Genomic DNA, 13,938 nt, shown 5'->3' on the forward strand with positions numbered 1-13,938 from the left:
TACCATAATAAACAAATTACACCAGATTATTGACAGACCTACCCGTGTCACCCCTCAGTCAGCCACACTTCTAGACGTCATTGTCACTAACAAACAGGACACAATCATACACAAAGACGTAATACCTAACACTATAGCCGACCATGACCTTATAACGGCAACGTTTAACATCACCAAACCTAAGCGCAAGCCGGAAATGAGAACGTTTCGTCATCTTGGGGCTTACAGTAAAGACCTGCTCTGTGATGACTTACTCGGCGCTGCTCACGCCCTAAATGAAATTCCCTCCACGGACAACGTAGACATACAGGTAAACACCCTCACGTCTGTACTATCAAATTGCTTGGAACAATGCGCTCCTTTTGTCACAAAAGAAATCAACAAGCCTTTTGCCCCCTGGATTAACGACGAAATTTGCTCAGCAATGTCAACACGCAACACCCTCCAAGCGCGCCTAAAGCAAAATCGAAATGATGTTGAATTACTAGAGCAATATAAACACCATCGTAATAGAGTAAAGTCACTACTGCGAAATGCTGAACAATCCTACTACCGGCAAAAAATCTACGACTGTCGAGGCAATTCAGCTGCCACCTGGAGAATAATAAAAGACCTCACACCCAACAATAAAGAAACTAATAACAACACCTTCATTAATGAAAATGAAGTGGCGAATAAATTCAATGACCTATTTGTTAACATGGGGGAACGCACCTTCCTAAAAACGCAAAACAATCTCAGTGTTACAAATCAAAACTGTATTATCCCCCAACAAGATATAAATCACCGTCAGCAGCTTTTCAGGCCCAGCCCCGTAGACATGAACACAGTCATATTAACTATCAAACACCTAAAGAACACTAACTCCGCCGGTCCAGATGGGATTGCACTTCAGTACATCACAGATTTACTACCAGTTACGATCACATCCATCAATACTATCATCGACACGTCGATTGTTACAGGAAAATTCCCTACCATGTGGAAACACGCGACCGTCATACCTATCTATAAAAACGGAGACAGGGACGACGTAAACAATTATCGCCCAATATCACTGTTACATATTCTCTAAAAAATATTAGAGAAAACTGTAGCCCAACAGATGACTACCTTCCTAGTCCAAGAAACTTCTCTCTAACAATCAACACGGCTTTAGACCTAAACTTTCAACTGAGACCGCCCTAACTACAGTTACAAATAAACTATACAGAAATATGGATGAGAAGAAATGATCCCTTATAATGTTGTGCGACCTATCAAAAGCCTTCGATAGCGCAAAACACGAAATCCTCATTAATAAACTACTCAAGGTTAACATAGACTCTTTTTGATTCCATGACTATTTAAATGACAGAAGTCAAAAAGTTACAGTGAATAACACCACGTCTGCGACTGCACCGATAAAATGCGGAGTTCCTCAAGGCTCAATATTAGGACCAATTCTCTTCATCATTTTTGTCAACGACCTTGCTGAAGCAATACATGGATGCGAGATAGTTCAGTACGCAGACGACACGCAGCTCGTGAACACTGGTAATATTGATGCACTGCCTGACCTCATCACGGCGGCACAAACGACCTTCTCACTGGCCAGGGAATACTTTAACAAAAACGGTCTGTTGCTGAACACTAACAAAGCCCAGTGTATCTTTATTGGGACCAGGTCAGTTATCAAACAAATTCCCCAAAACACCACTCTCCTTTTTGACAACACTCCCATCACTCCCAGGAAACACATCATCAAAAACCTTGGCGTTTACATGGACTCCTCCCACTTGACGTTTAACATACATATTAACGAAACCCACAAGAAAGTCATTGGTACTCTAATGTTCACAAACAGAATTAAAGATAAATTTGACAATGTAACACGTAAAATAGCTATTGAATCACTTGCTCTAAGTATCATTAATTATTGCCTACCAGTTTATGGCACTACAAATAGCACACTAATTAAGCGAGTAAAAAAACTACAGAACTTTGCAGCAAAGATATGTATTGGGGGAGCGAGGAGGCGGGACCACGCCACCCCCTTCATAACACAATTGCACTGGCTTAAAATGAACAAGAAGATAATCTTTGATGTTGCTGTAACTGTATATAAGATAAAATGTAAACTGTATCCAGAGTGGTTCCTGCAGCTGCCTACCACAACTGAGGTGACACGGAGCAGGTACACAAGACAGCGGGACAACCTACATGTCCCCCACACCAACACACACTGCGGGACACGTTCGCTCCTTGTACGAGGCCCCAGGCTATGGAACGCTCTCCCACACCATGTAACACTATCAAATACCATACAAGTGTTCAGAAAAAGACTAAAACTACTTGCTTGATAATGATATAAATGTCAACTAAAATTCTATCGAGACCACGCTCTCACTATTCTGATATTGATTTATATAGCTTAGAAAACTTTTAGCTTAAGTCTTACTTTAAACTGTATGTTATTCAGTAATGCTTGTAATGTATAGAAAAGCCATTTTTATGGAATAAAATGATTCTGATTCTGATCCTGATTCCCTCTTCCTACCTCCTCCTCTCTTCCCTCTTCCTCCTCTCCCTAACCCTCACTCACTCCTCCCCCTGTTCATACCATACCAGGACAACAAGCACATATAAATAATAATAATAATAATAATAATAATAATAATAATAATAATAATAATAATAATAATAATAATAACAATAATAACACTCACCTCTATCTGGTCAATGCACTCCCTGACAATGGTGGGCAGCTGGATGCCATCGTGTGCCGGGCAGCGCTGGACGGCCAGGCACAGCGGCACTCCAAACACTGGCATTTCCTCTGGGAAGGGAGGGGGGGGGGGGAATTAGATAGAGATAAATAAATAGACTGGTTGATGTGTGACATTAATGGTGTGTGTGTGTGTGTGTGTGTGTGTGTGTGTGTGTGTGTGTGTGTAAATCTACTGTTCTTTCCTCCTCTTCCTCCTTTTCTTCCTACCTTCCTCCTTCTTCTTCTTGTCCTTCTTAAACCTCTTTTTCTCCTCCTCCTCCTTCCTCCGCTCCTCCTTCTCCTTCCGCTTGTCAATGTTTCTCTCCACCTTCTCCTCCTCCTTTCTCTTGTGGAGGAACTTGAAGGATTTTTGCTTCTTGGGCTTCAAAGGATTCCTGGAGGGTAGGATATTATTACTATTATTATTATTATTATTATTATTACTGCATTATTACATTATCTGGGCCTGAGAACACACACACACACACACACCGCTCATGTGTGACAAACTTGCTGAGCTTTTACTCAAGAGTGACGGACAAATTACAGGAAAGAGACGGATTGCATTTACCTAGACTTAATGAAGGCATTTGACAAAGTTCAAGACTGCTGTGGAAACTAGAGAATAAAGGAGGATTGAGAGGGAAAATGAAGTGCTGGATGGAAAGCTACTTAAGAGGAAGAGAGATGAGAACCGTGGTTAAGGACACTAGATCGGAATGGTGGAAAGTGGAGTGCCCCAGGGGTCACCACACCAGTACTCTTCCTAGTCCATATTAATGATATGCCATAAACAGCTACATGTTCGCAGATGATGCAAAGACATATAAGAAACAGTGAAGACTGCAAGGAGCTTCAAGAACACCTAAACAAGATTTGGAAATGGACTCAGAAATGGGAGATGAAATTCAACGTGAAGAAATGTCATGTTATGGAAATGGGGAAAAGTGTAGAAAGACCAAAATGGACATAGAAAATAGGAGATGGTGAAATATTAAAGAAAGTGAATGAAGAGAGAGACCTGGGAGTATTAATGCAAGATTATATGCAACCAGAAAGTCATATAAATGGGATCTTTGGTGATACATATAACGTGGCAAGAAATATAGGTACAGCATTCCACTACATGGACAAAGAAATATTAATTACTACTATGATCAGACCTAAACAGGGCCTGGCACGGCCACTCAAGCCATGTCGCCGGCAGCATTTGAGGCATGGGCCGTGAGTGTGGAGGACTACGGCATCATCTGTGGGTGGTCCCCGCCACTTGCCGCCTCGTACGTGAGACTTCTGTGCAGCAGCGATCTCCAGCAGCGAATCGACGCACGCTTCCTCAGGCAGGATTTCCGCCAGCTCTCGACCTCGGCAGCAATAGACGTGGTGAGAAGCGTAGTGATCGGGCTCCGTTGCGAGGTGGGGGCATGGTCAGAGTTCTTTCAATATTCCCAGGTGCCGGGGGATAGTGTCGATGCGTGGCGAAATGCCGTGCACTGGCGGCAGAGTGCAGCTTTCAGTGCCCCGAATGTGATAAGTCCCTTACTGAATACGTGTTAAGTAGAAAAGTGGTCATGGGGCTGAGTAACCGCAGTACGAAGGCAGAAGTGTTACGGTGTTTCTCACGCCTTAAATCAGTCAGTGACGTAGTGAACCAATGTGAAATCATAGAAGCAGCGGACAGAGTGGCAGGCGACCGCCCGGCGGTTAGTGCAGCACCCGTGGCGGGCGTACAGTTTCACGGCGACCAGATAAACCCCACCTCCAACCACCCGGCCACAGAGACGGAGGCAGCGGCGGCCAGGAACCAACGCCACACCGGGCAGCGCGCCACCCACCTCCGCACAAACCCCGGACGCCCTCAAAGACGTTGCCGGGGCTGTGGAGGCAGTCCCTGCAGCAGCAACGACCAGTGCCCAGTCCGCAACGCCACATGCCGTAAGTGCGGGCGGAAGGGGCACTTTTGGCGCTTGTGCCGCTCCCTCAAACCGAGCGGAGAGGGGGCACGGTCGTCAAATGCAGTGATTGTGGGGAGCGTGGAGGCGGTGGCAGGACTACCCGTAAAAGTCTCCTGCTCCCGTCCGCAGACGGAGTGCCGCACTGCGGCCGTGGCTGACACCGGGGCACAGGTGTGCATCGCGGGGCGTCGCTTCCTTAAGGACACGGGTCTATCCCAGCGGCACCTCCAGCCCTCGACGAGAACCATCAGCCACATCGCCGGAGGAGGAGTGAAACTTCTAGGTAGCCTGACTGTAGTCGCCATTGCGACTGGAGCAGGATTAATCACACAAGACCTTGTCGCACACTCGCTTTAATGCGGTTTACCTGCGGGATAAGCGATACATTCACTTAATCATACAGCACACGACACACCATAACAGATAATTGATACAGACACATCGAGTATACCAAATTTGTCACCTTATCCTAACAGATCATTAACAATGCACTCTTAAACTCACGACATTGAGGGTCTAATGACAGCCTTTGCAGCTCTTCTCTTTCTCGTCAGCCGTGGGAGACGGGAACTCGGCCGCCCTCCCCTGACGCCGTCTCACTCCCGTCTCTCCTCCCGCCCGAGGCGAACTTCTCTATGACCCCTCATTTGACCCTAGGGTCAACCATGAGGCCCTCCTTATCTATGCCTTTTAGGCACTGTAAACAACATGCCGGGGCGCCCCGACTACTCGCTCAGGGCGCCCCGCTCTATCTCTAATATTCTACATTCATACACTCCATACATATGGCCTTCATAGGCGCGACTACATACATTTGCCCTTCATAGGCGCGACATACCATAGGCGCGACTACACTGACGTGTGAGGTCACAGCGGGGTCCTTCACCACATCAAAGTGCGTGCACATAGCCGAGGGGGTTCAGCAACTCTACTTGTCACTCGGGGCCTGCAAGGCTCTGCACTTAGTGCCGCGCAATTTTCCCCGTCCCGCAGCAGGAGTTGGCGCCTTAGTGACACAGGAAACACCGACGCTCCCCGAGCGCCCAGTAGCACCACCCTTCGAGTTGGCGGAGGAGAACGTGGAGCGTCTCGAGAAATGGTTCCTGGAGTAGTTCGGACGAACGGCGTTCTCGGTGGAGCGCACTCCCCTACCGGAAATGCGCGGCCCGCCCCACCACATTCATCTTCAGCCCGGGGCACCCCCACACGCAGTACACGTTCCCGCCAGCATTCCCCACCACTTCTATGACGAGGTGCGGTGTCAGCTCGACGACGACATCGCCAAAGGTACTATAGAAGCAGTACCCGCCGGGGAACCGACGGAGTGGTGTGCTCGCATGGTGGTGGTGCCCAAGAAAAACGGGAAGCCGCACCGAACTGTGGACTTTCAACAACACTGGGGTGGACAAGAGGACTCTGAGCCTGAGGCACTTCGACCTTACTTCAGGATGAGGCGTCACCTGTCGTGCCAGGGAGACACGGTACTGTACACCAGCGATGATCGGTTCCCGCGTCTCGTCATCCCGTCCACCCTGAGACGTGCCGTGCTGAACAACCTTCATGCTGGCCACCAGGGCAGAGACTCGATGCTCCGCAGAGCCAGGCAGTCCGTGTATTGGCCCGGCATCGATGCAGAGGTTGAGCAGAAGCGACGCCAGTGCCGGGTGTGCGAAGCAAATGCCCCTTCGCAGCCAGCTGAAGCACTCCTGAACACCCCACCGCCTCAGTTCCCGTTCCAGCAAGTGGTAGCCGACTTGTTCCACCTGGAAGGCAACACGTACATCGCATACGCTGACAGACTGACAGGATGGCTTGAAGTGGATCACATGGCAGGCGACGCCACCAGCACCCGCCTCATCACATCGTTCCGGTGGTGGTTCACAAGATTCGGCATCCCCGTGGAGTTGTCGTGTGATGGAGGCATGAACCTCACCAGTCAAGAGGCCAGACGCTTCTTCAGTGACTGGTGCGTCAATCTGAGAATCTCATCCTCCCACTACCCTCACTCCAACGGGCGCGCAGAGGCAGCGGTCAAATCAGCAAAGCGGCTGCTGCGAGGCAACATCACCTGTGGAGGCTCCTTAGACACGGACAGCGTCGCCAGGGCTCTCTTACAATACCTCAACACACCACTACACGGCGCTGACGAATCTCCAGCCCAGCTGCTGACCGGGAGGCAGCTGCGCGACGCCATACCAGTAGAGAGCTCTCACTATCTCATCAATGAGCGATGGGGCAGGACACTTCGTGACCGGGAGCGTACCACGAACAGCATAGCGACCCGCTCCTCACTACGGCACGACCCAAGAGCCCACACCCTCGCTCCTCTGAAACCCGGGCAGCGTGTCCACATCCAAAACCCAGCCAATGGGCGCTGGGATCGCACGGGGACGGTGGTGGAGCTGACAGCACCCAGGCAGTATTTGTTGCGCCTAGATGCCAGCGACAGAGCGACCATAGGGAATAGGCGACACCTCCGCCCACTCCCCACCGAATCTCAGGAAACGCGGCGTGTGCAGCCAAAAGACATCACACCAGTCACAGAACCTCGCGCCGACTCCCCGAGACCTGCACGCACCAGGCGCGCCCCAAGGCACCTTGACGATTATGTCGTTAACTCTTTGGCTTAGGCTCAATGTATTCATCCAGGACATGTCTACTGTTGTATATCATTGCATCTAGCTCATTGCTCTGAGTTCACTATGTTTTTCTTTACACCATTTTGTCATTACACCGCACTGTGTAATTGGGGGGAGAGTGTAGGGGCGTGCACTTCATGCTGTGCGATATGTTCTACCAGGGCAAGGCTACGCCGGAGTGGCGCCAAGCGCTTAAGGGCAGTTGCAGCCCGGCCGCCCCTCACGGCGGGAGTCTGTTCTCACTACCCCAATAAACATATCTATTCATCGCTGACCTCTGACTTCACCTCTCACCCCAACAACAAGCTTTTATATTAATGATGAAAACCTTCCTAACACACACACACACACACACACACACACACACACACACACACACACATACCATTTTAGCGGCCTGCCCTGAAGCCAAGACTGTTAGTTCACGTGTACGGCTGGGCGCCCAAAACCTGAGGAGGAAGAAGAAAAGTTAGGCCCATGCTCTTACATCTGTTGGCACACAAGTAGGCCTACACATATTTGACAAGGCTTTCATAGGAGTTGTGGGTATGTCCAAAGGTTCATTTATTCTCTTTTTTCCTCCATATATTACGTTTAGCTGGCTCAAGTGGTAGTTTAGGGTTACCAGGCTGTAGTAGTACTTGGCGTATTGTCTTTTCTGACCCCAAACTATCGCCCCATAAAGATAACAATATGCATTTATAATTATTGTTAACATCGGTAATTACTCATGCTATTTTTTGCAATATTTATGGGCCAGAAACAGAAAGATACAATGTTATGCCTACGGTAAGCTGGTAACATTGAGGGGAGTGAGGGAGAATAATAAGGCTTTGTCCTAGGGTCACCTGGGTGTTATTCTATACATATACCGTCCCTGGCACCAATGACTGGCACCACACTGATTCTGGCACCACACAAATCTATGCCACTATGAACACTGCCTGGCATCACATAGCACTGTCTGCGGCACTGCATAACACCTGACCCCATGTCACAGGAGAGGGGTAGGCAGGTCAGGTAACAAGACAGCCTAACACTGGGTAACTAATCTGTCTTGCATCACATAACACTGTCTGTGGCACTGTTAACACTGCCTGGCACTCCAGGCCCACGGGTGGCCTCTTCCGGAATTCTTCTGTGAGTTTATAACACCTGAGAACCCACGTCACAGCCCGTCACCTTAACACAGCCAGTAACAACCCTATCATGTGTCCAGGTAACAGAATACTACTAATGTCACCACTTGTAACACTCTCTGGGATCACGTAACACATCTCACACTGCTGTCACGTCACACTGCCAGGCACAGCAGAACACTTGACGTAACACAGGGCACTACAAACCGTAACAAACATTTACCCAGTAACATAATAATGAATTCTAACACTGTCTTACCCCAAATAACACTCCGCTAGGCCTTGGTAATAATCGGATAGGCCTAAGGGGGAATATTACTATACAAGTTGAGAGCCCAAGAACACCTATTTGACAAGGCTTTCGTAGGCGTTGTGGGGGGCATTTCCAGGGGTAGTTAATGACCCTGGTAGTAGTTTGACCCTTCCTCTGTGCCATGAACGTGAAAAACACTCAGGAAAACACGATTAACCTTCTGGTAGGCCTTTGAAAACATTAATCTGTGGATGACGGAAGTATGCGGGGGTCAGCCAAGGACACGTATTTGACAAGGCTTTCGTAGGCGTTGTGGGGGGCATTTCCAGGGGTAGTTAATGACCCTGGGTATAGTTTGACCCTTCCTCTGTACCATGAATGTGAAAAGACACACGGGAACACGACTCATCTCCTCTCTGACCTCCTAAGAACAGCTGATACAGCGGGGTCAAAACTCGTCACCTATAAACACGTATTTGACAAGGCTTTCGGAGGCGTTGTGGGGGGCATTTCCAGGGTAGTTAATGACCCTGGGTATAGTTTGACCCTTCCTCTGTACCATGAACGTGCAAAAACACTGTCTTACCCCCAAAAACACTGCAATCAGCTCTGGACGGGACGATCAGCTGTGTTATGGTTTTTGGCGCGCACCGATGCTAGATTATCGTACTCAAAGCCGCGCATTTACCGGTCTCCAGCCCATTGCCAAGAAACCCCAATAATTAACCATTTAACATATAAGAAGGCAGTTATTTGGGTGTGAAAGCAGTTTGGGGAATCAAAAATCGGAACATAATAGGCAATGTCCCTCACGCCGCAGTGGACTCTCGTACTTGAGGTGAGAGTGTTATACTTTGGGTCCCTAAAAAAGTTTAGGTAAAAAAAATAAAAAGCGGCTATGTCTTGCAAAAGGCGACTTAACGGGAAGGAAATGAGACGAGGAATCAAATTCTGGCCTCGTCATAACGCTACACTCAATATTAAGGAAGATATTGGCCCGGAAAGCTCGCATGAAATTCCCCCCAAAACATGAAAATCAGCTATATTTATGTTATTTCAGGTTATTTTCATGCAAACGGTGACTGTTCTTAGGTAAAACGAGACGGGGAGTTCATTTCTGGCCTCGGCATAACGCTACACTTAATATTAAGGGAGATATCGACCCGAAAAACTCGCGTCAAAATCCCCCCCAAAATATGAAAATCAGCTATATTTATGTTATTTGAGGTTATTTTCATGCAAAGGGCGACTCTTCTTGGGTAAAATAAGACGAGGAATCCATTTCTGGCCTCGGCATAACGCTACACTCAATATTAAGGGAGATATCGGCCCGGAAATCTCGTATGAAATTCCCCCCACCCAAAAATATGAAAATCAGCTATATTAATGTTATTTGAGGTTATTTTCATGCAAACGGTGACTTTTCTTGGGTAAAACGAGACGGGGAGTTCATTTTTGGCCTCCACGGAACGCTAGGATCAATATTAACAGACATTTGATAGTAGTAGTAGCAGTAGTAGTAGTAGTAGTAATAGTAGTAGTAGTAGTAATAGTAGTAGTAGTAGTAGTAGTAATAGTAGAAGTAGTAGTAGTAATAGTAGTAGTAGTAGTAGTAGTAGTAGTAGTAGTAGTAGTAGTAGTAGTAGTAGTAGTAGTAGTAGTAGGAGGAGGAGGAGGGGGAGGAAATTTAAGGAAAAAATGTCGAAATAAACATTAGTAATATATTTCCTCACTCCCGCAATAAAAATAGTAAATAATAAGTGGTTCAGCGTCGGACCTTTAAACTTCCAGGCAGGAGACACAAGATAAAAGATTCTGAAGAAGCAAGACCAAGCATATATTACTGGATAGTTTGCAGAAATGTGTAGATTTCCTTGAATAGTTTCAACCAGAATGACTGCAATAGCTGGAGCTTTTCAGGACTTTGTTGAAGGGCATGAAATTCTGTATTTCTTATGCATCATTAAAGGTCTCTTTTGCTTTCTTCAAACATGTTTTGTATTTGCAATTTATCTAATTGTTTTCTATAGGAAATAACATATAAAAAGATGTTTAATAGCAGACTGTGAAGAATTGCTCCAAATAGTACTCACCACGGTGCTATATGCTTTATTAAGTGTATAATAAGCTCAGCCATATTGTCCTGCAGTTAATTTTTAGAATCACAATTTCTCCCCTTTTTTTACAATTTAAGTTGTGATTGTGTTCATGTATACCAGCAGTTCTTTCTTTAATTATATTAGTAAGGAAGTTTTTATTATAAATATGAAGTCAGATTAAGTGACTTTCAAAAGCATTATAATTAAGCTCATTTAGCCTGTGTCACTCTCAAAGTTATATGCCTCCGTGGTCTAGTGGTTAGCGTGCCTGGCTTCTACTCCGCAGGCCCGGGTTTGAATCCCGGCCCGGGCAGTCGGCGTGCAGCTCACCCAGCTGTTCATCCTCCCTCTCAGGCTGGGTGATGAATGGGTACCTGGGGAAGGTGATATGTGGTAACCCAGATATCACACTGGCCCTGTGTCCTGGGGTAATGGGGGCTCCCTTCCACCACAGTCTCAAGGGCCAATGTTACGGAGATGAGCACAGAGGCCATGCGCTGGTACTGCGTATCCCCCCAACTTTACTATTTTTACTCTCAAAGTATATAATTGTGTGTTTGTATGTATGTGAGTGTGTGTGTGTGTGTGTGTGTGTGTGTGTGTCACATCCTGGAAAGCCCAAGACTTCTCTCAAAACTCTGATGACTCATGAAAGAGTCTGGCTTCCAGCTATATCTTGAGAGCCAACAGTCGCCGTGGAAATTTTCTAGGTATAGTGGAATGTGTTTTGACAGTGGGCAGTGCCTTTGTCTTTGAGGAACTCTGGCGAGTTCTTAACGAAACACACCCATACACCAATTTGCTCGATGATTTCCTGTATTTTATTGCCAGTACACTATTTAACACATTTAAATATTTAATAATGTATATGTCAATGCCCACTTTTTCATTATGTTCTCAACTTGTGCCAGGAACATATGAGTCAGTACTTTAGTAAGGTTAGGTTACATAAAAAAGTGCATATTTGAGTTACAAACAGAAACACTATTTTCTTGTCAATACCCAAAAAATAACTTGAATTTCAAGGTGAGAGAGAATTTTTTATAGTCTATGGACAAAGAACCTTTATTTTCTAGTTTTAATGATGTGCTATAAGTAGAAAATGAAGTAATTATATATTTTTCACTTAACCTTTTTGCATGAAATAAATATCAATATATATAAATATTTTGCCTCAACCTAAAATCATAAAATTCTTTTTCAATTCTAGTAGCTATGAAACTATGAGTGGGAATACAACTGGGTGATGAATCAAACCTTGACGGGTGTTGCTAGGTTGCTAATTTACCAGCAATAGGTTACCATGATGAGCACCGAGGCCACACACAGCTATGCGTATGCCCCCAACTTCACCCTACCTTTACTAGACACATCATCTATAACACCCAGTAAAACTAGCATACTAAACAGTAAATGTAATACCTTAATACATCATTGAGACAAGAATGAGCCATGGGATGACTAAATTACCAAAATATCCAACAAACATATCATGCATGTTGCAAAGAATGGGTAATTGCTTAGCTCTTTGAGATGCATATTATTTATTTCCTGTGGTATGTTATGATGCCTTTTAATGGGGATCTGTTTATTACCACAATAATTCAGCTACAGCAAATTTACCCCAGAATTCACTATAACAAGCTCTGCGGCATATATCGTCCAGCCGTCTTCACTCCCAAATCTATTTACAAACTAACAGACTCGTTTTAGCCTAGTGGATGGTAACCTAACTCTGCTAGAATTGTAACCTATGATTGCCGCTGGGGATAGTAGCCTATCGTTACAGAGGAGAGTAAACTGTCAACCCAAGTATGAGACTCACCAAATCAACTCTAGTACTTTCATAATTGCTTCCTGGTGATAACTAACTCCACAATAAAGACATGATAATTTACCCAGTAATGAATAGTTTGTGTCTCTAAAATAGGTCGCTAAAATCTGCTAAACAATGGCAAGGGCACACCCAGAAATATGTTCAGGGAGATTGGAGGGCAGAGAAAAAGACAAGACAAGAGAAACTTTGGGGGTGCAGGGCCTGAAACCTCATCAACGGTATACGGGTGTGGCCCGGCCCACCCTTGGTTGTGCTAGTGGTCTAAGGTATTACAAACTACAAATTAAGACTAAATTATTCACCGAGCATGTATGGGTACCCACATTACCCCCTGGTGAATCTCCTGCGGGCATTACAAGCCCTCCATATATATTATCACGAGTGTTTACAGCAGGATATTTGATTCAATAGTGTAAGAGTTCAGAGAATGGTATTATATACGGTTGACACGTCCTTATAGAGCAATGTTTTGATAGCACTGTGACGTTTTGTTCATTATTTTGGCAGTGGGTCTTCCTCTTCTTCTTCATTCCTCCTTGTGTTGTGGAGAAAATCTGCCCTACGTACGGGTCATGATATCTTACGCCATGCCTGGAGCTGCCGTAAAGTTAAGGTGCCGGAAGAATGTCGTAACTGTTTAGCGAATAGCCCAAAGCAGCCGAAGGTTGCCTTAAGACATTTTTTGTGACTTACGAATGTCGTAACTCGTTAGTGAATCTAGGCCCTGGTTCACAGAGTCATCACATTCTTCTTCCAAACAACATAACTGTTTCCTCAAAAACTTTTCTTACAAATTTCTGGTTCTTATAATTCCAATCTAACACTGACAGGTGTGGCCAGAACACTCTTCTAAAGGACAAGGAAAAAAAGCTGCATGTCCCGGCCCCTGACCTGACCTGACCTGACCAAAGAAAAAGCCACCAAAAGCTGTCCACTCACTTCCTTCCTTTCTCTCTTCTTTCCTTCCTCTGGACACTCTGTTGACAGGAAAACAGTTAGGAAGAAAAAATAAAAGAAAATAAGAGTCAACACAACACACACACACACACACACACACACACAAGAAGAGGAAGGCTGTGAAAGGCAGGCAGGCACTTGTGGTGCCCCGCAGGGCACTACATCTACCAACACAGATGCAGTAACACCTCCTGACCCAGTACGAGCACCACAAATAAACAAAGAAGAAGAAAGCGATGATGAACGGTAGAATTCATCTAATAACAAGAACAATTTGAAGAACACAGCACAGCGAGGCGACAGTGTGAAG

General features: G+C 45.9%; 1 protein-coding gene across 10 annotated transcripts in view; it reads right to left on the reverse strand.

Annotated features, from left to right (window-relative positions):
- Positions 1-3,983, reverse strand: part of LOC126998250 (ralA-binding protein 1-like) — a 67,810-nt gene extending 63,827 nt beyond the window's left edge. For all 10 annotated transcript variants that reach the window (XR_007752735.1, XR_007752729.1, XR_007752730.1 and 7 more), the window contains exons 1-3: positions 3,913-3,983; positions 2,978-3,144; positions 2,709-2,818 (exon numbers count right to left, since the gene is read on the reverse strand). Coding sequence is in view for 1 of the 10 variants with exons in the window: in XM_050859734.1 (XP_050715691.1) it covers positions 2,709-2,818; positions 2,978-3,144; positions 3,913-3,968 (333 nt within the window). In the remaining 9 variants the exon portion in view is untranslated. The remainder of the gene's footprint in view (positions 1-2,708; positions 2,819-2,977; positions 3,145-3,912) is intronic.
- Between the last annotated feature and the right edge of the window lie 9,955 nt (positions 3,984-13,938).

Source organism: Eriocheir sinensis, chromosome 13, assembly GCF_024679095.1.
Source record: "Eriocheir sinensis breed Jianghai 21 chromosome 13, ASM2467909v1, whole genome shotgun sequence".
Lineage (NCBI taxonomy): Eukaryota > Metazoa > Arthropoda > Malacostraca > Decapoda > Varunidae > Eriocheir > Eriocheir sinensis.